The sequence below is a fragment of the Protopterus annectens genome, chromosome 9.part0 (genome assembly GCF_019279795.1).
Source record: "Protopterus annectens isolate FY-2018-M chromosome 9.part0, PAN1.0, whole genome shotgun sequence".
NCBI classification, from domain to species: Eukaryota; Metazoa; Chordata; order Ceratodontiformes; family Protopteridae; genus Protopterus; species Protopterus annectens.
In genome coordinates, this window is record NC_056743.1 from 1,316,582,532 (window position 1) to 1,316,607,259 (window position 24,728).

Sequence of the window (24,728 nt, forward strand, 5' to 3'; positions counted from 1 at the left end):
TTCCCGGGGTCCATGGTAGATCCCCCTTTGTGGAGTGGGATAACAGTCGCTGTGTGCCATTCAATGGGCACAAAGCCTGAGCTGAGGCTATGACTGAACATGGCACTTGGGTGGGGTGCCAGTTCGTTCTGTAGTTCATGTAGAATGCAGCCTGGGATGTTGTCAGGTCCCATGAATGCTGTGTTCTTGGCTTTGGAGAGTGTGGTTTTTACTTGTGCAGCCATGATTACAGGAACTCTGCATTCTTCCGGTATAGAGATGGGCCCTTTAGGGGGTGAGAGGGGGGTAAAGTTAGCACTGAACCTATCTGCCAGGACAGAAGCTTTGTTTTCATAACTAGCTTTGGAGGATTTTATGAGGGATCTCAGCTTCTTACTGAGGCTGACTAGGGAGTTCCTCCAATCATGGGATTTTACTCTTTTTTGCAGCAGTTTCTGTCTTCTGTTGTAGAGTTTTATGGTAGGGGACCAACCAGATTGGCTTCCTTTTTTTGGAGGATAGCATCTTGGTTCTGTTAGGGATAGCACGATCCATGCACTCGTGTAAGTGCTTATAAAGTGCATTTGTGTAGGATTCAGCAGTCGTACCTCTATTGTCCATCTGGATGGGTGTTGTGAAGTTTGCCACTTCTGTCTTAAAAAGAGTGAAGTTGGCTTTGGAGAAATTTTTAACGGTGGTTTCTCTAATGGGGGGATGGGGGCAGGATGTGGATGTCTAGGGTGATTAGCTTGTGGTCAGATCTGACCAATGAGGAATTGACCTCTGGTGTGGAACACCGGTCACCCATGTTGGTAATGACCAGGTCTAGGATATTGCTGCCCCTGGTGGGGATGTGGATAAGTTGATCCAAGGCACTGGAATTTATGAATTCCAGAAAATATTGAGCAAAAGAGTTAGTACACGAGTAGTTTTCCCAGTTAATGGTGGGGTAGTTGAAGTCGCCCATTATTAGGGTGTTGGGTTGTACCCTAATATTTTCCAGTGTATCAAGAAATGAGGAGTGGGAATCCTGGGGCATGGTGGGGGATCTGTAGCAAGCTACAATTTGGATTGCGGTCTTGCCCAGAGATAGTTGCACTTGGATAATCTCTGATGCATTATGCTGAGCAACTAGCCTGGAGGTGTGGATATCCTTAATGAGTATGGACACTCCTCCACCTTTAGTGTTTCGGCCCAGGTTAGGTGGCCGAAAGGTATGGTATAAATTATAATCTGGTAATGCAGGGGTGCTCTCTGGAGCCTTGAACCAGGTCTCTGTCACTGCACAGATGTCGATGTTCTCCATTTTAAGGAGTGCCTCAAGTGAGTGCATTTTGAGGTTTAGACTTCTAGCATTCCACCCTGAGAAATTTATAGAAAACACATCTACTGCCTTATCTCTTTGCAAGGACTCAAATAAAACTGACCCTGTTATCTGCTTTCTGGGGATAAAAACAACTATCTGGTGGGACAACACATTTGTGCACAATTTCTAGGAAGATCTCCTGGTGTAGCATTTACTTGGAAGGGTCTGCATTTGTCCTGCTTAGCTGGTCTGCAAAGGTCCGATATGTTCAATTCTAAGGGGATATAAACCACCTTGTGGGTTAAATCTGCGTTAGACTGCCAGTTCTCAAGCAGTCATAGCTAGTCTGCAGAGCTGGCAAGATCTGGTCCCTGCTTCCCCTGCTTGTTGATGTAACATGACAATCGGTGTTTTCTGTCACTACATTCAAGATTCATTTCTTCCACAGCTGGTTGAAGGCCCTTAATCTCTGCATTAGAGCTAGCATTTACTTGATGTTGATGTGCTACTTTCTGTGCACGGACAACCAGTTGGGAGGGGAGGAGGACCAGAGTCACCGAGGGAGGGATGAAATATCAAGCAGTTAGGGTCGCTCTCAGTTATTACTGGATGCTCACACCCCCCCCCCCCTTCCAGATTTCCCTTTACTGTTACCTTGCCATCACTTTGGAACAGAAGTTTTTCCCTTTTTGTTGCTCGCCCTTAGTCTATTTCTGATAGAAAGGTTTGAAAGGATAATTCTTTTTAAATCTGAAGGGTAAATGGAAAAACTAACTTTCTGCATAGCTTTACTCTTTTCCTCCATTTTCTTGTCAAGTGGAGCATTAATGTCCTCTGGTAAGGGCTGCAATATTAGCTAAGCATGACTTTTTGTAACACAGCCAGTGGATGCAGCTCCAGATGTAGCATCTACAGCCGCATACCCACACTTGATGGAAAGTTTGGTCACTTCAGTAGCTAAGTCATCTCCAACAGTTTAGCCCTAAAGTTTGGTGTCCAACTCCACGCCGTATAGTCCCATAGCTGCCAGAAGGGATTTAGTCACATGAGTTTGACAATTTATTGTCTGAAAGAACAAGGTGGAGTAAATAAAAACTTTCTTGTCAAACTTATCCAGAGCTCTGCTTTCCTCATCATTAGGTAAGGAATTGGGTACAGGGACCATCTTTGACCACTCTTCAGAGTTCATACAAACCACTGCATGGGTCAGCCACTAGATTTTTGTAAATGTGTTTTTGTGTCTCTTGCACTCTGTGGAATCTGTCTTGCTTTTTGGTGGAAGGGTGCTGGGAAGCAGTTGACACCAAAGACAGGTCTACAGCCAGACGCTTGAGGATCTTCACTTCTAGGAGACCAAGATACCTTTACTGTTTTTTGTTTTGTTTTTTGAAATATCAAGGACTTTTCTGCCTTCCCACTTAAAAAAATCCTTCATTCAGGTGTTTTCCCAAAAGATCCTTCCTCGGGGGGGGGGGGGGCTTGAGGGGATGGTATCTTCATCATCAGAATCATAATCCAAGGGGAGAAGAAATCTGGAGTAATCCATTACTTTTGGTCAGAGTCCTGAGGTTAATTTTCCTCCACAGTAGTAGGGTCTCTGTTTTAAGAGGTACAGAAGATGGTCCTGGGGGATCATGCCCCAGTGGCATGGCCTATAGGGCACTGAGATGGTCTTGGGCCAGTTTAAACCACTCCTCCTGATGTACTTGTGAAGAGGGGGAAAGGGAGGTCCCACCATCCTCCTTTTCAGAAGCAGTTTGGTAAGGGCCTAGCAGAGACGAAATACACTTTGTTTTTTGAGTCTTTTTGATAGAGATGACTGCTTTCAAAGACTATGGACCAAATCCAGCAGGTCAGATCTCTATGCCAAAACAAAGTCATAAGAGAAAATTGATATGCTCCCTCCTAAATTCAGTCAAAAGCACAACTTCATAAAAGAAAAAATGAATCACAACTGGTTACTTATCGGTCCGAGCTCCAAAACAGATCAGCACAGACAAAGTACTACACATGACACTGCACAAAGAAGTAATCAGCATACGTGTACTGCAGCAAGACAGCTCTGAAAATGGTGCAAGCATGTGTTCCACGCTCTACACTGCGCCAGGGAGAACAAATCTGAGCTTCTGAATACTGACAAGACAGAAGGGACACCTACTGCTACAGAGTTCATGAGAACATTAAGTTCAACATTGCTCAAATTTAAGCTAGAAATATTCTCAATGCTGTTGTCATTCATTGAGACAGAAGTGTTAATATTAGGTAGATAAACAGATTCACAAGTACCAGAAAAAGGTACGTTTTAACTGAGAGGACTTTCAAAATCTGTACCTTTTATAAGCCTGCTCATTTCACTGTTTATTGATGTTACATTCACATTTTTTTCTTTCATTTTTTTGATGCAATTAAATAATACCATCTGTCTTTCAACCTTTGAGATCAAGTTCAGTCTTGCGTCTGAAAGACTTTGAGAAAAGTATACAGTTTAGACTTCTTTTTAATGACAGCTAGTGTACTACAATGGGTCAGAGCCCTGTTTTATTTCCAGTCTTGCACTCACAAGTGCCAAAAAGGTTCCATATCCCCTGTAATCCTGAAATGGATTAAGATAGTTATTATAAAATGAATGAATGAAATGCCCATTTTTCTAGTTGCATATCTTACTAATTTTGTGATTTTTTTTGGTGAATTTACCTGTACACGTGTTTACAGGTACATTTTCATGAACTTAAAAGATGCTGCCATCATGGAAATATTCTCGCTGGCTGTACTTCCCATTACAAGCTGACAATTACTGAATCTCCCTGTGTATGACAATATGTCCTTACCACTGACTGAAAACCAAAAATCTGTCTCAATACTTGGGGACCACATGATGTGATTAAAAGATCTTGCAAAGCAGATGTGTTTTTTTTTTCCCATACTGGCAGTCCTTAGGATTACCACTGTCATGATTACTGATTAGTCCAAGTACGTCAATTACAGTGCATCAGGACTGATACTGTTGCTGTATGTTCTTCTTTCGGCTTTTCCCGATTAGGGGTCACCACAGCGGAACTACGGTCCGCTAATGATTGGCAGTAGATTTTTACAGTGCCGAGGTGCCAGCTCGACGCCCAACCTTCAACGAAGTCACGCCCATTCTACGCACGTCTTTTGAACATCACTCGACCGCGGGGAGGACATGCAGACTTCACACAGAAAGAGCTCCAGCCGAGAATCAAACGGGAGAACTTCTTGCTGTGAGGCTACAACACTACCGCTACACCACCGCGTCTTGTATGATGATGGCAAAATAGCAGGCTCACCTCCATTCTTTTCTTTTATTGTTGCACTTCTGCCATCACTAACTATCCACCTTCAAAGCAGCTGGGATTAAGCACCACCATAACAAAAAGTGCTCACCTGCCCCAGTGAAAAGGACAGCGGCACTGTCACTTGCTTGAGGTTTGTTACTAAAGGTAGCTGCTGCAAGTGATATGAAGATTCTCCCAACATCTCTGATGTCAGGCGAGACTTCTATTCAGGGCTTCTTTTCTGAATTCTCATATTCTTTCTCTCAAGCATAACTAACCTCTCTTAAGACAGAAAAAAGGTCTATATGGCTTTGTTTTTGCTTATTTTTATGGCACTTTTAAAATCTTGTACATTTTTTTCAGAAAATCCACTGAGAGAGGCAAACCCAACCCCTCAAAAAAAGAACAAATATTTACTATACTAACCCTTTGGCACTATTTGTCAGGTAACTTGGATAATGGATGCAAATTCTGTCACACAAAAGTAAAACAAAAAAGTAACAGAAATTTCTGGAAAAAAAAAACACCAGTAAAACTGCATCAGGAACAAGGGATTAGCAATGTAACAAAACAGAAGTGAAATGATATCAAACAGAAGAGCATTAAAAACTACTACAAATGAGAAACCTTATGGTATTTATAATATGGGATCTCTACATGTGACTAACATTTCTGAGTGCTGAAAAGAAGGGCTTATGAAATCAGCAACTGCAGACGGTAACAGCCAATGTTGAAACTCAAGCTCCAGCAGTATTACAGTGGTCTATGTGAGGAAGGGAACACAGAGAGAACATGGAACAAAAACTTAACCTTTGGATTTCCCACTGTTTATATTTTATTGCTTGCATACTTCTGCCATAGGAAAAATTTTCTTTCTCAGATGTGGTTAGCTGATCCAGCAGTCCAACCAAAACCCCTTTCTCTAGAAAGGAAACAGTGTTTGGTAGCTGCTTTTAAATACTACTTTTAAAACAGCATTTTCATGCAAATTGTTTGTTTGGTAAAGGGTGATGCAATAAAATGGAAGTACATAAACTTACCCCACACCTCTGCAAACCTAAGTGGAGACTGGTCTTTCATATTCGATCTTCAAGTGACAAATAAGTGATCCCAGTTTAGAGATGACAGGGAGCACTCAGACCACCATGAACTGGTTACTTAACAATGCTTCACTACCACAATGCAGTGTCAAGCAGTACTACACAATAACAAACGTGTAAAAGCATGGAATTTCCAACTGTGCTGTTCTTTGATGATAATGCAAAATACAGTGGCGCAGTTAGGTGGCTATTAAAGAAAAAGTGTCTTAGCTGTGGTGCTCCTTGCTAACATGCAGTGGAAAAAAAGACAGATGAGTTTTCCAGCGGCTACTGATCAGAGGAACATTTAAACTCCTTACAGGATCTGCACACTGCATAGTTACAAAAAAGTTACCTTCTACATCATGCTTAATGCAAAGGTTCATAGATGTTTGCTAGGCTAATGGCCCTGGGGCCTATGTAAGCCTAACCAATGAGAATACCTAGCATCACATCAACAGACGTTAGTTCCCACTGTCACTTTCTAGCAGGGCAGCTGAGGTGACCCCCAGGGTGAATTTTCTATTTCCCATCCACTCACCATGATTTCTTTTGAAGAGGGCCAGAGGGGAGCTCTGCCTGATGAGGATGGGGAGTCTTTTCCAGCTATTTCAAATTTGGGTACATGCCAGTTAATAATCCCTGACTGTGCAAGACCACTACCTAACAATCACACAGTAGTTACAGTGGTATAAGCAATCAAACTCCTCTCCTTACGTGATAGGGAAGTTGACGATGGTTGGGTTTTTCTCCACAAAAAAGTTGTTTTTTGTAAACCTTTTGATGTAAAAGATGAGGTATGGAGGAAGTTTGGTCAGCTGGAACCTCTTCAGAAAATTCTCTTTGTAAGTTTTATATTCCTGCCAAAAAGAAAAAAAAAGCAAAACGTAGAGATCAATATTAGCTGTTTCCTGCCCTAGAAAACAGCATACAACATACAACAGAAATTCACTGAAACACAGTCCCTTGTACACTACTATATGTCAACAAATAATATCTGAGAACATCTCTGTTACACTTCATCACTAATTCCTGCTGTTTTCCTGTAACCACGGTCAGGACAAGAAGTTGCCAACACAGCTTATGATTATTTCTAAAACCTATTGCTAGAATCTTCATCAAGCCACAATACTATCTGCCCAGTATATAATCACCACAGGGTTCACCACCTATACATTAAAATGACTGCAGTCCCAAAGTATTGGGAGCCATTAAATAGTTCATAGCTGTTAACACTGCATCTAATACAGAGACATAGTATTTTACATAATTTTTTGCATAATAATATGACGTAGTTCAGCTCCTTAATCCAAGACAAAAAATGTCTTGAAATTTACTGTTCAAATTTCTGTACAGGAAATTATAATATTAGCTATTGTACTTATGTAACATGAACCCATTTTAGATAGTCCAGGAGTTACAATAAAAAGAAAAGAGGTTTTTTAAATAAAAATAAAAGAGTATAACAGAAAATAGTTACAAACTAGGACTAGGCTGAAAGGAACGTATCAAAATATTAAAAATATTAAAACTTTGTACAGTGAATATTAAAAACATGCACACTGTATACAATTTACAAAGTAAAGCAAGGAAATGTCGAAAAAATGCACAGTATTTACACAGAAGGAATTTTGATTCTTTATATATTATGCACTGCTGGGCGGCAGCGGTGGTGCAGTGGTCAGCGTTGCCACCTCACAGCAAGAGGTTCTCTGGTTCGATCCTCGGCTGGGGTGCTTTCTGTGCGGAGTCTGCATGCCCTCCCTGTGGTTGCGTGGGTTTCCTCCGGGTGCTCCGGTTTCCTCCCACATCCCAAAGACATGCTGCTGTAGGTGGATTGGACACTCTAAATTGGCCCTAGGCGTGAGTGCGTGTGCGTGCGTATGTGCGCCTTCTGTGGAAGGTTGGGAGCCGGGCTGGCAACTCAACACGTAAGACTCCACTGCCAATCGTAAGCGGACAGGTGATCTGCTGTGGCGACCCCTAACCGGGAAAAGCCGAAAGAAGAAGAATATTTTATGCACTGCTACAGGATAATTTGCAATTTACATTTTTCCTGCTGCACTGGTACACAAGGGAGGATTAGTAAAGGGGAATAAAAGGTGAGGAATGTAAATAAGGAAACGTGTTCAACAAGACCATGAGATTAGTAAATAAAAATGTGAGGATACACTATGCAGACCACAGAGTTAAGTGTTGTGAAGACAGATGTTGTAGAAAAGCTTAAAGCTATAAGTGGATGTCAGAAGCAGATGCCAGAGGCTCTGTTCTGTAGGAAGTTTAATAGTTTTTCTCCAAGTATATTGTATTCCTAACTATTATGCATGCAAATTGCGAGTAACAACCACAATGTGTATCCAGGGAGCGAGAAAACATGGTCTGTAGAAGAAAAGGAGTCTGCAGGCCTAGAATCCAAGTAGTAGGTTACCATTATAATATATTCGTCTGGAATTGATATAATGAAGGAGTTGTGCCACAAAAATTGGCTAGTTAGACAGGATGCCTAGCATAGAGCTATCAAGTGTGTAATGCACACCAGAACACTTATGACAGGCATGTCCAGTGCTTGGCCTACAAATTAGTAATGTAGGCAGTGGTAAGTAAATGAGGATACCTTGCACACAACCACATAAATGGCAATAACTACTGGAAGAAAAATCTATGTTTTAAGTCACCAAACAGCAGTCATGCAAACAGTAGGAAAATTCCTGCAAGATTCATATAGAGGTAGTGGAATTCTGCTAGAGGCAGACTTCAGTCTTATCCTAAATCTCTTCAGGAATCACAGTCCCCTGGCATGATCTGCTGGGACTCGGGTATTCTACCTAAGAATAACAAGTATCACTCTTTCTTTTGCTTTTTTATTGCGCAAGACAATGCGCCAACAAATGTCATGACAGCAAGTTAAAGAAGCAATAGAAGGATGTGAAATGCAAGCATAAATGGTAGAGCAGTCAAGCAACTTGTGCCCGCAGTCTCAAAGGCAACACCCAAATCTGCTTTGAACTGGTGGTCAATAACACCACATACAAAAACGCCACAGATATAGCCAACCTGCTGGTAGACAGGTTCACTGAAAACTTCACCCCCTGTCCCCCCATCAGTAAACCAGGACATCCCCAGCACCTACCCCCCTCCCCTCATCACCAGGGAGCAGGTCCTTAATGCCCTCCTCAAAGGCAAAAAATACAGTCTCCATGGTTCCCGATAACATCCCTGGCTGTATCCTACATAAACTCAGACATGAGCTCTCAGCTCCATTAGACACCCCATTCAACCAAGCCTGAGCACCGGCTTCATCCCAGCTGAATAGAGAACAGCCACTGCCATCCCTCTACACAAAGGTGGAGCATCCACTGACCCAGGCAATTATAGGCCCATCAGCCTAACTAGCCTGATCTTCAAGGCCATGGAACACATTATCATGGACCTTATAAACAAGGACACTGGCAACCTCCAAACACTTGACCCCACACAGTTTGGTTTTGTGAAAGGGAGATCATGCCTGTAAAACTTGGTCGATTTCTTCAAGACAGGTCACCAAAACCATGGACGAGGGGGGAAGACGGTGCACACCACCTACCTTGACCTAGCCAAAGCCTTTGACACTATTCCTTACTCGAGCATAATAGATAAACTCTCCCAGCTAGGCATCAACCCTACCAGATGGGTAGCTAACTGGCTCACTGATAGAAACCACTCAGTCAAAGTACGGGAAGACACCTCTAGTAGTAGATGTGTAATGAGCGTGTACCCCAAAGATCAGTCTTAGGGCCTCTACTGTTTGGGATATACTTTTCTGAGGTGCAAGCCAAAACCAGTGGTCTGTGGCTGACCAAGTTTGCAGATGACTGCAAGCTGGGTGCTGTCTTAAATTCCCCTAGTGATGTCAGCATCCTCCAAGAGGGCCTTACCCAAACCAAAGACAAGTGCTAGAAGCATGGCCTCAAACTGAATGCCAAGAAATGCATCATCATCCCCACTAATTATCACATTAATAAGAACATACTAAGCATGCAATCAGTCATGAGGGACTTGGGCACCCATGTTGATCGCAAACTGACTTTTGACCAACACGTTGCCTCCACTGTATGGAAGGTTTTCTACATGGCTCACCTCATAAATAAGGGTATTTCATCCAGAAACAAGGAGCTCATAACATCCCTGTACTCCTCCCTTACCAGACCCATCATCGAGTACAATGCCCTCTTTGGCATGTACCTTGCCAAGCACATGCAGCAGTTGGAGAGACCACAGAGGTTCCTGACCGGGAAAATCCAGGGTCTCAAACACCTATCCTACACAGATAGGCTAAAGGTCCTGTCCCTCTACTTAGTCTCATGCAGACTGCTCACAGGTGACCTGTGTCTGGCATACAAGGCCATTTCAGACCCAGCCTTGATGGAGTTGCTACATATCCGTAAGACAAACTCCACTCACACAACCCGCACGCAAGGCCTTAACCTGGTCTGTGACATTAACAGAACTTGTTGGCAAGATAGATTTGTGTCTGAAAGACTCCCGCCATCTGTGGACTAGACCCCTGCTCCATGTCAAGCAGAGTACCTCTCTAGCCCTCTTTAAGAGGGACATGGACGAGTGGATGAAAAACAGAAAATACACCCCTGGGATACCACCTGTGTCCCTGCTGGACGGGGAAACAGGTGCTGACTTTGAGGGAAGATGGGCGAAATTCTTGGCTAGGCTTATAAGGGCCTCCAAGCCAATAGCCTAGTATCATATACCTATGAACTTTCAATGGCTTCTGGGAAAGCTTCTATGGCATCATCATCGTTTGCCTGTATGTGCATAACTTATGGGCTACTTAAAACAGAAAGGAAAAGGAGGGGTTCCAGACAAACTACAAACAGAAGCTACCAGAACAAATATGTACACAGGACCAAGGACCAATAACCAGGAAGAAACCCATCTTGCAGCAATGATCTTTAAGAATGCAAAGGAGTGCTTTCCCTCCCTGCTTAACATGTCTGTCAAAGTATTTTTTGGCCTGGTCTAGACAGCTTGCAAGACTAGTTAGGTCTTGATATTACTCACTCCAAATTACCTCTACCAACCTGTACAGTTGGAAATTGTATGTGCCCTTGCTAGTTTACAGGACCACTACCAGTACCATCTGTCACTGTCTGTATAATTCCTGAACAAAAGAATGAAAACATTTCATGGCCAAACAGGTCAATACTCTTTCATCTTCCCCTGAGATGGAGACCAAGTTCCCTAGTCGTGCAATTCAACATGTTCTTTTAACTCATTGAATACATGTACTGAATTCCTAAAGTGTAAGAAAGAAACATCATTGCAACAGGTTAATTTGCTGGACATTACTTTATATAAATCACATTTGAGCAGCCTTGAAACTAGGTTATATAAGAAACCTGTTAAAAGAAATACGTATCTGCATCGCACTAGTATGCATCCACCTTTTATATTTTAAAATGTTGTTGATAATCAAATGAAGCGTGCCGCTAGACTGCATACTGAAGATAAATAATACAGCAAAAGATTTTATATGTAGGGGTTATAATAGCAAAGTTGTTAACACTGGAGATATTACAATTCAAGAACTTGATGCTGACATCAGACCAATTTTCTCTAAGCAGCCCCACAATATAGGTATAGTTCAGCAAAGTAAAAATGTTAATAAAGACAGAAGATCCATGCTAACTTATAATCAAGATACAAAGGCTGTTAAAGCCATTATTAATAAATACTGGTCCATTTTGTCTGCAGTACCGGAGATTAGGAATTCTACAGGTCATAAAGCAACCTTTGGTTACAAAGGATGTCCTAATTTAAAGAATAAACTGTTATAAAGAACAACCACAAAGTATTATATATTTTAAGACCAATAAAATAGGAACACATAGATTAACAAATGCGTGCGCTGTAGTAGTATTAATACTGATAAAAGCTTTACCCATCCAGTCACTGGCAAAATATTTAATGTACGAGTGTTTGGAAATTGTGATTCTAGGAATATTATATACCTAGCTACTTGCCAGTTAAGTGATGCATGTTATTTGGGGAAAAAACAATAGAAGGTTGAAAGATCATATTAGTAGTCATCTCTCTGAAATTAATAGGAAACTTAACACTAATGCATTATATAGGCATATTTATACAGCAGGCAACACACACTATTTTACATTTATGATTTTATTTCAAGTTAATGAATCCCTTTGTGGTGGTAATAGTGTTCAATGTACTGAATTAGAGGAATATAGATGGATTTTGCGACTTAGAGCTCATATATTGCCAAGTTTAAATGAAGTTGTAACTTTAAATCCCTATCTGAGAGAATTACATCACAGGGAGTAACTGTATAATCTGACTATTACCATGTGAGTTTTACCATGTGAGTTTTACCATGCGACCTTTATCTATTTAAATGGCTTTAGTAACTGTTTTAAATGTTTATGTTTCTGAGGAACCTTTTAAGTGAAACTACAAAGTTGCATATTGAAGTATTTGACTCCAGTTTGGTGCTACGTGATTTACAGTGGATTTTTCTCGTTCAGGACACTCCCACTCATTTTTTTAGTCAAGGTTTCTACATCTCTTGAACACAGAAGCTGACATAAGGCAAGGAAGATATAAACAAAAAAGGTTCTACAACAGTTAGGAAATGTTTTGCTCTCCCAGCTCACTCTTTAAAGAAGAGCAGTGCCAGACTTACTAATACCTTGGGCCTTCCACCCCAAAGAAAAGAAAACAAGCTATTTACTTACAACAACATTACATTCAATGTGAGGGCTCACACTGTCACGTTTTTTCATGTAGTAGTTTTTTCTTGTCCTGGTTACTTGTGACTTTCGTTATATCCAACGGTGTCTAATTTTCATCCAGTTCAAACATATGGACTGTCATATCCAAATGGATCAGACCTTGGTACAGACTTCAAAGCAACTTCGGATCTAAATCTCAGATTGTTTATGGATAGATTTAGATTTATTTCGGATGCTACCTTAGGAATAAAGGATGTGTTTGTTCTAAGGGAAACTATCCATGTGAAATACTACATACAAAGGTTTACACGAAAGAGCCTGTAACTGAGTTCATCTTGATGATGTCACTGTTACTAGAAAAATTGTTTTTCAAATAAGAAATTTTAGACCTGCTGTGGTTGCATGTTCAAACAAAGACTGCATCAGAGTGTGCAACATAATGGTGATGTCCCATGGAGGGGCTGGGTCTCTAATGGGAGGTCTTAGTAGAAAGGTACCTTTCAAGAAAGCTTTGGAAAATTTCAGTGATGCTACTGGAGTGTCTTTTTGTTGAAAAAGAAAATTTGAAATAGCCATCTGTACCTTGATGGTGGCAAAGCTGGAACCCTTTTTAAAGGGTTCAGATAAAAATTTTAGTATGGATGGAAAAGGTACTGATAAAGGGTCCAGTCCTTTAGTGAAAGGTCCAAATACAGAAATCTCTTCCATTTACTCTGGTAATTTTTTCTAGTGGATAGTTTCTGAGAAGCATACAGAATACTGACTACCGAAGGGGGAAGCCTGGCATCTCTGGCTATGCTTAAAATTGGAGGTACCATGCAGTTAACTTCATAGACTTCTGGTCCACAAGAGGCAGTCTGGATGGATGAGTCAAATAGGATAGCTACGGGAACAGTGTCTGTTGGAGCCAAAAGGGGGCAATGAGGATCATGTTGGCCTTGCACTGTCTTGCTTTCTACATGATTTTATTGGCAGCAAAGGAGGGAAAGCATATAAGAGGCCTGGGGGCCAAGTGTGGACCACAGCATCCCTCAGTGACAGTCTTCTGTGGAGGGATTGTTTAGATATGATGTAAAAATGCTGCAGTAAGGTTTACCCCAGCAATCAAGTATCAAAATATGTCACTGTAGAATTGAAGGACCACTCATGAGGCATCAGGACCATTCATCTCAATTTGTCTGCTAGTACACTGGACAACCACAGGATGTGCACTGTTATCAGAAAGCAGTGTGATATCGCCCACTGCCAAACTCTCATGGCCTCTCATCAGAGAGGATAAGAGCGTGTTGCCCCTTACTTATTAACGTACCATACCACTGGCACAACATCATCTGTATGGAAATCACACCCTTGGAAAGGAGGTCCTGAAATGCTTGCAAAGCTAGGAGGATTGCTATCAACCCAGAGATACTGATAAGAAGACTGACCTCTAGTGACAACCACGTACCTTGGACCATTCTCCCTACGAAATGCACCCCCAGAAGGAAGGCATCCCTGGTTACTATTGCCAACAGTAATTCTGAAAGGAAAGGGCTACCCTGTGTTACAGTCAGGGACATTACCCACCATGCAATCTATTGTTTGCAGACTTGAGCAATTCTAATCTCTGAATGCAAAAGGTGGATGGACTGAAACCACTGTACTGCTAAAGTCCCTTGAAGCTCTATCATGTAGTATCTGGCTATAGGGACCATTAGAATTGTGGACACCATGAGGCCTAAAAGATGCAGAACGTAATGTAGTACTTGTACGGCTGTAAGGCGAACTAACACAACTATGGGCTGGGGAAGACCGATTATCTGCAGGCTGGTGTCTAGGTGGCATCCAATAAACTCTATTCTCTGTATTGGAGACAAATTGACATTTTGGCAGATTTACAGTTATTCCTAAGTTCAGGTGACACAGCAGTAGATGCTTGGAGGTAGCGGTTAAGAGCAAATTGTCACAGTACGAGAAGACTAAGATTCCCATCAGACACATGTGCACTGCTACCACTGCCATTATCTTGGTGAACACCTTGCTGGTGGTAGTGAGACTGAATAGCAGTGCACAGAATTGGCAGTGATTAGCATCCAGCCAGAAGCAGAGAAATCTCCTAGAGTGCTTTACTATTTTGACATAATAGTAGGTGTCCTGGAAATCTACGGAGCACATCCAATCTTCCTTCCTCAGGACAGGTAAAAATGGACTGAACTGTGACCATCTGAATTTTGTCTTTCATAAAACTGGTTTAGGTGACCCAGATAGTACAGTTGTGTACACTAACCATAAATGTAGATGTTCGTATGCACTGTTGCAGTCATCACATTTGGGTTATCTGCTTGCAGTAGCCCTCAGTCGGCCTGATTATCAAAATCTTGGGTCCTGCGTCGGTTGCTGTCTCATCTTCCGTGATGTCAGGTAGTCAGGGGTATAAAGCATGCAGCCAATGCCATTACATCAGTTTTTCTTGCCAGGATGTCAGGTGCCTCCCTAATGGGAGGCAATTAAATATATATATACAAGGTTATACCTCCAACAAAAAGCAAACAGACCAAAAAGCTTTTAAGCATAGTAAAGGAGAATAGAGGTATAGCCAAAAGAAGTCAGGGGGCTGGAGGGAGGGTAACCAGGACTGCAACAGTGAATACACTCTAACATCTACATTTATGGTTAGTCTACACAACTGTAATATGTTCTTCGTGTTTTACTGTTGCAGTCATCACATTTGGGTAGATTCACAAAGCTAAGGATGGGAGGAGGAATTTAGATAGCATTAGGACCAGCTATAAGGCCATGCAAGACTGCAGTAGCAAAGCCAGCTCTGGATTTAGAGAAAATTGGCAAATGGTAATGCTTGGTGAAAGTATGTACAGAACTCCAGGTAGCAGCTTCTAGGATGTCCCTGGTAAGGACACCACTGAGAAAAGTTGTAGAGGTAGATGCAGCCCTGGTTGAATGTGGTCCAATCCCCTGTGGGACAGGTTTCCATGGTGCTTATAGCAGAAATTAATGCAATGGCCTATCCATTTAGAAATGGCTTGCTTTGAAATAGCCTTCCCCTCTGCCCGTGCAGCAAATGCCACCAGCAGTTGTTCAGATTTCCTTTGAGGTTTAGCCCTGTCCAAGTAAAATCTAAGTTGTCTGTGCACATCTAAGGAGTGCAGTACCCATTCCCCTTTGTTCTGTGGATTAGAAAAGAAGGTTGGCAAATGAATGAACTGATTAAGAGCCAGACTGGATACTACCTTGGGCATGAAGGAGGGACCCTGTCCACATGAAAAAGATGATGAAAGGCTCCACTGCCATAAGGGCCTGCAATTCAGATACCCTTCTTGCTGAAGTGATTGCTAAAAGGAAGGCTGTTTTCCAAGAAAGGAATTTTAATTCTGCACTAGCAGCTGGCTCAAAAGGAGGAAGAGTGAGTTTTTCCAATACAAAGTTAAGGTCCCAGGCTGGAGATGGGGCTCTCCTGGGTGATCTTAAGTTTTTGGCCCCTCTGAGGAAAGTACAGTTTTGTACCTACCATAAATGTAGATGTTCGAGTGTAGACACTGCTGCAGTCATTACACTTGGGTTATCCTGCCGTCAGGCGGTTCCCCAGTCGGCCTGAGTTCCAAAGTCTTGGTCCGGCATCAGTCGCTGCCGCTTCTTCCCTGACATCAGTGCGACAGGGATATACAAGATGCAGCAGACACCATTTTCTTCAGTTTTTCTTGCCCCAGATGTCAGGTGCCTCTAAATATGTAGGCAATTCCAACTGCTAATAAAACATACATAAGAAAAGTAAAAAACAACTTACAGCTACCAGCAAATACTCCCCATAGGTAGTAAGGGTAGAAGACATAGGTACATACCAGCCAGTAAGAGGGGAAGGAGGGAGGGTAACCTGGACTGCAGCAGTGTCTACACTCGAACATCTACATTTATGGTAGGTACAAAACTGTACTATGTTCATCGTGTGACACTGCTGCAGTCATTACACTTGGGTGGAATCCCAAAGCTGAGGTAGGGAGGATGGATCTATAAGGCATTAGGGGTGGCTATAAGGCCCTGCAACACAGCAGTGGCAAAGCCAGCTCTGGATTTGGAATATAAAGGCAAATGGTAATATTTGGTGAAGGTATGTACAGAACTCCATGTTGCTGCTTCTAAAATATCCTTGGTAGGCACTCCCCTGAGGTAAGCAGTAAGCAGTTGAAGAGGCCGTTGCCCTGGTGGAGTGAGATCTAATGCTGCTAGGTACAGGTTTTCCATGGTGTGTATAGCAAAAACATATACAGTGAGCTATCCACTTTGAAATAGTCTGCTTTGAAATGGCTTTTTACTGTGTTCCTGCAGCGTATGCTACCAATAATTGCTCAGATTTTCTGAAAGCTTTGGTTTTGTCCAAGTAGAAGCATAACTGTCTGTGAATGTCCAAGGAATGTAGTAGTCTCTCCCCTTTGTTCTGTGGTTTTGGATAAAAGGTTGGCAAGTGAATAGTTTGGTTTAGAGCCACACTTGATACTACCTTTGGCATAAACGTAGGGTTAGTTCTTAAAAACACCCTGTCCTGGTGGAAGATGAGGAAAGGTTCCACTGCCATTAGTGCCTGTAATTGTGAAACTCTTCTTGCTGATGTTATTGCCAGTAGCAGAGCAGTCTTCCAAGAGATGTATTTTAATTTTGCTGTGTTAGCTGGCTCAAAAGGAGGTAAAGTTAATTTTTCCAAAACAAAGTTGAGGTCCCAAGTTGGTGTAGGTGCTCTATGGGGCGGTCTCATGTTTTAGCCCCTCTGAGGTACTGTTTGAGCACAGGATTTGAAAAAAATTGATGGATCCATGTTGTAATGAGCAGAAATGGCTGAGGCATGAATTTTGATGGATGAGAAGGAGAGGCCCTTGTCCAGCATCTCAGTTAAGTATTGAAGTATCTGAGGAATGTTTGGGACAAGAGGGTCAAGGCTGTGTGCTTGGTTCCAGGCACAGAATCTCTTCCATTTATCCGAGTAGGCTTTCCTGGTGCTAGGCTTTCTGGCCTCCAGAATGACATCCATAACAGCTTTGGAGAGAGGCAATGCTTGCTTGGTTAAGGAATTTTCCATGCAGCTAGATTTAAGGTCTTTAGTTGGCTGTGAAGTATCTGATTGTTGTGTTGTGTCAATAGCTGCAGTATTTGAGGCAAAATCCAGGGTGGTTCTTGTGCTAAGTTCTTTAAGATTGGGTACCAGTGCTGGCGTGGCCAGTCTGGTGCAATCAGGATCATCTTTGGCTCTTCCTGTCTGGCTTTTATGAGTACCTTTGGAAGGAGAGGTAAAGGAGGGAAAGCGTATACTTGTAGTTTTTTCCAGCTGAATGAGAGAGCATCCACTTTCCATGCTTGCGGATGGTAGCTCCTTGTGCAGAATTTCTGTAGCTGGCAGTTCATTGGGGATGCAAACAGATCTGTGTCTGGTTTCCCCCATTTTTGTGCTATCATTCTGAATATTTGTGGACTCAATTGCCATTCGTGATGATCCATGATGTTTCTGCTTAGGTCGTCTGCCAGTGTGTTTTTCTCTCCTGGCAGGAATTGTGCCTGCAGATGAAATTGGTAGTTTAAAGCTGTGATCCACAAGGTCATGGCTTGTCTGCAGCGGGGTTAGGAGTGTGTGCCCCCTTGTTTGTTTATGTACCACATAACTGTGGTGTTGTCTGTCTTTAGTAGTAGTTGTCCTGGATGTAGCAGGTCCTTGAAAGCTATAATTGCATTTTGTACAGCTAGCATCTCTTTTTGATTGATGTGGAGATGTCTTTGTTCTGTGGGCCACTCGCCCTGAATACATTTTCCTGCCATGTGTGCTCCCCAGGCGTAATCCGATGCATCTGTTGTCAGTGTCTGCCTGGCTGTGGGTTGAGTAAAAGGCTGTCCCTTGTTGAGGTGACAAGCTTGAGCTCACCATTAAAACTCCTGTTGAAGGCAAGGAATTAGTGGTATAACGGTTTCCGAATTTTGACAGTGTTGAGACCATACACTCTTTAGGTACCATTGTAGTTTCCTCATATGCAGTCTGGCATATGGAATTAGTAGTATGCAAGATGCCATGTAGCCCAAGGCCTGCAGAATTTTTCTTGCATGGATTTGGGTCTTTGTTGCCATTAAATGAAAATACTGAGTCAGTTGTCTTTGCTTGTCTGGTGTGAGATAAGCCATCTGGGCCGTTGTGTTTAAGCTGGCACCCAGGAATATTATCTGTTGTGAGGGCACTAGTTTTGATTTATTTTCGTTTACTGTGTACCCCAGGCAACTTAATAACTTTTTTACGTACGCCAGATGCTTTAGAAGAATATCCTTGCTCTCTGCTTGGATTAGGCAGTCGTCCAGGTATGGGTAAATTTGAATTCCTTTTTGCCTGCAAAAAGCAATTACTGGTGCCAGGCACTTTGTGAAGACCCTGGGCGCAGTAGATAAGCCAAAGGGCAGTGCAGAGAATTGAGAGTGCATTAAACCTGCTAGAAATCTGAGGTATCTTCTGCAGTTTTGTCTGACAGGGACATGCAGATATGCCTCTTTGAGGTCCAAAGTCACGAGCCAAGCTTTCTTGCCCAGCATGGGAAGAAGCTGCTGTAGTGTCAACATTTTGAATTTCGGAACATCCAGGTAAGTGTTCAGAGAAGAAAGGTCCAGAATGGGTCTCCAGGCTTTGTCCTTTCTGGGAACCAGAAAGAGTCTTGAGTAAAATCCTTGTCCTTGCTCTTCTGGTGGTACGTTTTGAATAGCTCTCATGTCCATGAGTGCTGTAATTTGTTTTTGAGCCTCTGCCCATTGATTTGGTGGCAGATTCGGCATTCCTTTTAACCTTGGAAGAGTGTGGAAGTGAAACCTGTAACCTTGAGATATGATGTTGAGAACCCATTTGTCTTTGGTGATGCAATGCCAATTGTGATAGAAAAGAGCCAGTTTTCCTCCTAAGGGAGCTGCCAAGAGAAGGATGTTTGGCAGCTGTAGTGGGAAGTCATTGAGACTGTTTTTTATAAGGTTGAGGCCTGTCTTCCCCCTCTTTCTGGCCCGGTGTACCCCATTGTCGAGGTCTGTAAGGGCCTTGTGTCTGACCTCTACCTCTTGGACGTCTATATCTGCCCCTTTGATGTCTGTCTGTGACTTGAAAGGACCAATTTTTTGTTGGCCAATTTCTGCTAAAACGAGGAGGTTGAACCTGTAAGAAATCTTTGACCGTTTGCATAGATTTTGCCTTATCCTCCATCTTTTTTAATACCTCCTCTGCCTTAACTCCAAACAACACATCCCGCTGCAAAGGTGCATCCAGTAATTTGGCTTTAACATGATCTGGTAGCGTATGTTCTTTTAACCAAGCATGCCTTCTAATGACAGAGCCTGTAACTGCTGCTCTACAGGAGGCCTCTAAGGAATCAAAACCATATTGCAAAGTATGTTTTCCCACTTGTTCAGCTGCATGCAATAAATCCTGCATTTCTTTCAAATTAGGATGATCTGAATCTGGAAGCATCTTTTGTTTCAACTGAGTCATTAAAAATTGTTGATATTTTAGCATGTGAAACTGGCAATTCAAGGCTCTTATGGCTAAAGTTGCAGATGTATAAACTTTCTTGCCCCATCTGTCTAATGCTCTGGAATCTCTGTCAGAGGGGACTGGGTTTTTAGCTGATGAGGCCTTAATCCCTTTGGGTCCCTGAGAAATAGTTTCAGGGTCAGCGACAGGGCTTTTGTATAGAAATTTGTGACAGTCGGGGACTCTGTAATATCTATCTGGCTTAACTGGGGCTGGTGGTAAGGAGTCAGGGTTTAAGCTGGATTCAGTATATACATCATCCACAATATCTAACACTGGCGGAATAGCAAGGGGTCTGTGTTGAGGCAATAAGAGGAAGTCTCTGAGCCTTTTCTTGGATTCTGAATAATCCTGGCCCTCCCAGTGGAAATGCTCCCTCATGGTATGTAAGGTCTCCCCAAAGGAGTAGTCCTCAGGCAGAGAAGCTGATGGAATTGATTCCTCAGCATCCAAATCCTCATAAGGGGGTAAGGAATACCCTAGGTCTGAGAATGAGTCAGAGGAAATGGACACCTGGTCTGAAAATTCATAGTCTGCATCTTGTCTGGGCCTTTTATCTGGAGGGGGATGGGACCCTCTGATCAGGGTGATTAGGTCTTCGGCCATTTTTAGCATTTGTTTCTTAGGCATGGAAGCCTGCCCTGGAGATTGCTGTGTCTGTTTCTTTGCTTTTAAGGGAGGCTTAGACTTAACAGAGGGTTTAATGGTTAACTGGGTAGGTCTGAAAACACCCTCTGAAGCTGTGGATTGTTCAGCTACTTCAGTTCCCTCTGTAGGATTAAGTTCAGTAATCTGAATAGCAAGAGCGTCCGAAGGCCCAGCCAGCTCCACGTGGGAGTCGGAGGCGGTCTCTGGTTCTGTAGAAGCGGTTGTCAGGGGCTGCGTAGGCGCCTCGCTGAAAACCGGAGAACTGGCGACCTGCCTAGAAGAGGCCTCGTCAGTCTTGGGCCTCGGATGCCTGTCCTTGTCTTTGCGCTTTTTATGAATTCCGGTCATCTGACGTTCCGACGGCATGGTGTAATTAAATTTTCTGCCAAAATAATGTCGGGCAAAATCAAACAACGTTTAATAGTGTGCTTGTTAAACCTAGCACAAAACCAACAACCAGTGACGTCGTGGTCTGGGCCTAGGCATGGGATACAGTAGGAGTGGAAATCCTTATGAGGTATTTGCTTCCCACAAGAAATACAATTATTAACTTTTACTGACATCGGTCTGAGGCAAGAAAAAGTTTCCCCAATGAGGTACTTAGCTTTTTAGAAGACTTTGGTTCTGGATTCGGAATGAAAATCTCAGGAGTCGGCCGACCGGCACTGGCGAACTGCTTCTGCTTCGGGCACCGCGCGGCAAGAAAGACTGAAGAAAATGGCGTCGGCTGCATCTTGTATACCCGTCACACTGACAACAGGGAAGAAGCGACAGCAACCGACGCCGGACCAAGACTTTGGAACTCAGGCCGAGTGGGGAACAGCCTGACGGCAGGATAACCCAAGTGTAATGACTGCAGCAGTGTCACACGATGAACATCTTGGCCCTTGTGAAGCATCTCAGTTAAGTATTGAAGAATCTGAGGTAAATTGGGTGCTGCTGTGCCCATCCCTTGAGTTTGGTTCCAGGCACAGAATCTTTTCCATTTTTCAGCATAAGATTTTCTAGTACTAGGCCTCCTTGCCTCCAAAATGACATCCAACACTTGTTTACTGAGGGATGGTAATGGAGAGATTAGGTAATTAGCCAGGCTGCCAGGTTCAGGGTTTGAAGCGGAGGGTGCAGAAACAGGCTCTCCTGCTGTGACAGCAGGGTAGGGGGTCTGAGGCAGGTGCCATGGAGCCAGCAGTGACACACTGCACAAGAGGGGGTACCAGTGTTGGCGTGGCCAGTCTGGTGCAATCAGTATCGTCCTTGGTTTGTCTTGTTTGATCTTTAGTAGTACTTTGGAGAGAAGAGGCAAAGGAGGAAAGGCATAAACTGATAGATTTTTCCAGCTGAAGGACAGAGCATCCACTTTCCAAGCTTGTTTGTTGGGAGTCCTTGTGCAGAATTTGTCCAATTGGTAGTTCTGGGAGGGAGGTAAAAAGGTCTATATCTGGGGCTCCCCCATTTGTTTATCAACATGTTGAAAGTCTTTGGTTCCAGTTTCCACTCGTGTGGGTCCATGAGATTTATGCTTAGTTCGTCTGCCAGTGTATTTAGTTTTCCTGGCAGGAAATGACCTGTAGATGCACTTGAGGCTGTGAGGGGGTAAGAATGGGCACCCCCCTGCTTGTTTATGTACCACATAACGGTGGTGTTGTCCGTCTTTACCATTAATTGTCCTGGAAGAATGTGGTCCTTGAAGACTGTTAGAGCATTCTGTACAGCTAACATTTCTTTTTGATTGATAGTCAGGTGCATTTGACTTTGGTTCCATTTGCCCTGAATGCACTTCCCTGCCAGGTGAGCCCCCGTGCATAGTCTGATGCGTCTGCTGTTACGGTTTGGGCGGCAGGGGGTAGAGTGAATGGTAGTCCCTTGTTTTGGTGGCAGGCCTCTGCCCACCAAAGGAACTCTAACTGTAGGCAAGGTATGATAGGAATCATTGCTTCTAGATCCTGAGAATGTTGACAAATAGGCTTTTTAGATACCACTGTAGTTTCCTCATATGCAGTCTTGCATATGGAATTAGTAGAATGCAGGAGGCCATGAACCCCAAGGCTTGCAGTATTTGCCTTGCAGAAAGCAGGGTTTTTGTGGCCATTAGTTTGAAGTAAGTTGTCAAATGAATTTGTTTCTCTGGCATGGGGAAAGCCATCTGGGAAGCTGTGTTCAAGCTTGCTCCCAGGAATATAATTTGTTGACAGGGAACAAGATGTGATTTATTTTCGTTTATGGTGTACCCCAGACAAGTTAGCACCTTTTGTACAAATGCCAGATGATTCAAAAGTATGTCCTGGCTTTCTACCTGAACTAGACAATTGTCCAGGTATGGGTATATTTGAATATTTCTTTGCCTGCAAAATGTAATGACCGGAGCTAGGCACTTTGTGAATACCCTGGGCGCAGTAGATAAGCCAAAGGGCAGTGCAGAGAACTGATAGTGCATGTAAGCCTGCTCTGAAGCATAGGTATCTTCTGCAAGACTCACTGATTGGGATGTGCAGGTAGGCTTCCTTTAAATCCAGTGTTGCCAACCAGGCATCCTTGCCTAGCATAGGAAGCAACTGGTGAAGAGTTAGCGTCTTCAATTTTGGACTCACCAAAAAGGTGTTCAGGACAGAAAGGTCCAGGATAGGGCACCATGAGTTGTCTTTTCTGGTTACCAGGAAAAGTCTTGAGTAGAAATCTTGTCCCTTTTCCTTTTCTGGTACAGCTTTAACAGCCTTTATGCTTAAGAGAGAGAGAGAGAGAGTACTTGCTTTTGAGCATCTGCCCACTGATTTGGGGGTAGATCTGGCCAACCGTTTGGGGTTGGTAACATGTGGAAGTGAAATCTGTATCCTTGGGAAACTATATTTAAAACCCATTTGTGCTGGGTAACGGTTCCCAATTTTTTTCCTGCAGAGCAATCTTTCCCCCTATAGGAGCAGTCAATTGAGAAGTGCTTGAAAGTAGTTAAGTCATTGAGACAGCTTACCATAGGGGGGAGTCTTACTACTCCCTGATTTGGAAGTGGGAGCCCCCCACTGCTTAGTCCTGTGCGTACCCTGGGACTGAAGCCTGGGTGTTCTGCTGGTTCTGGGTTTGGACTGAGAAGGCCTGGAAGAGGCAGGAAAGGACCAATTCTTAGAGGGCCAATGCCTACTAAATCTTGGAGGCTGTACTTGTAGGAAATCTTTAACAGTTTGCATAGATTTAGCTTTTTCCTCCATCTTTTTAAGAACAACTTCTGCTTTGTTGCCAAACAGGCTGTCCTGAGTTAAGGGAGCATCCAGCAATTTAGCTTTAACATGATATGGCAAAGATTGCTCCTTAAGCCAATCATGCCTTCTAAGTACAGACCCAGTGACAGCCGCCCTGCAAGATGCCTCTAGTGAATCAAAACCACATTGCAAAGTATGTTTTCCAACCTGTTCAGCAGAATGCATTAAAATCATGTAAATCCTTATTTTCAGTACAGTCATGAATCAACATAATTTTCTGTTTAAGCAATCTAATAATATGCTGCTGATACTTTAAAATATGAAACTGGCAGTTTAAGGCCCTAATGGCCAAGGTTGCAGAAGTGTATACCTTCTTACCCCATCTATCCAGTGCCCTGGAATCTCTATCAGAGAGGGTAGGATTTTTGGCAGTAGTATCCTTAATGCCCTTGGGTCCCTGTGAAATGGTCTCAGGATCCGCAGTAGAATTTTTAAAAAGGAACTTGTGAGAGTCAGGAAAGTACAGTTTTGTACCTACCATAAATGTAGATGTTCGAGTGCTAATACAGCTGCAGTAATCACAGATGGGTTCTCTGCCGTCAGGCGGTCCCTCGGACGGCCGAATTCCAAAGTCTAGGTCCGGCGTCGGTTGTAGTCGCTTTCTCTCCTGACGTCAGTGAGGCCGGAGTATACAAGACACAGCCGACGCCATGTTCTTCAGTCTTTCTTGCCCCAGATGTCAGGTGCCTCCAGAAGGAAGGCAATACATAAATTATGTATATATGTATATACAAGCAATGCAATATAATCCAAAATCAGTAGTTGCAAGCAAATAAACCATAGAAGGATAACCCAGTCAGGTTGTATGAAGAGGTTGTTAGGCCCCATGCGTTTACCAATTGGGGAAGGAGGGAGGGAAACCTGTACTGCAGCTGTATTAGCACTTGAACATCTA

General features: G+C 43.1%; 1 protein-coding gene across 2 annotated transcripts in view; it reads right to left on the reverse strand.

The window, feature by feature from the left end:
- The window catches only part of USP39 (ubiquitin specific peptidase 39), an 882,613-nt gene that overhangs the window by 363,793 nt on the left and 494,092 nt on the right, over positions 1-24,728 (reverse strand). For both annotated transcript variants that reach the window (XM_044084285.1, XR_006366329.1), the window contains exon 10: positions 6,378-6,520. In XM_044084285.1, the coding sequence (XP_043940220.1) occupies positions 6,378-6,520 (143 nt within the window). The remainder of the gene's footprint in view (positions 1-6,377; positions 6,521-24,728) is intronic.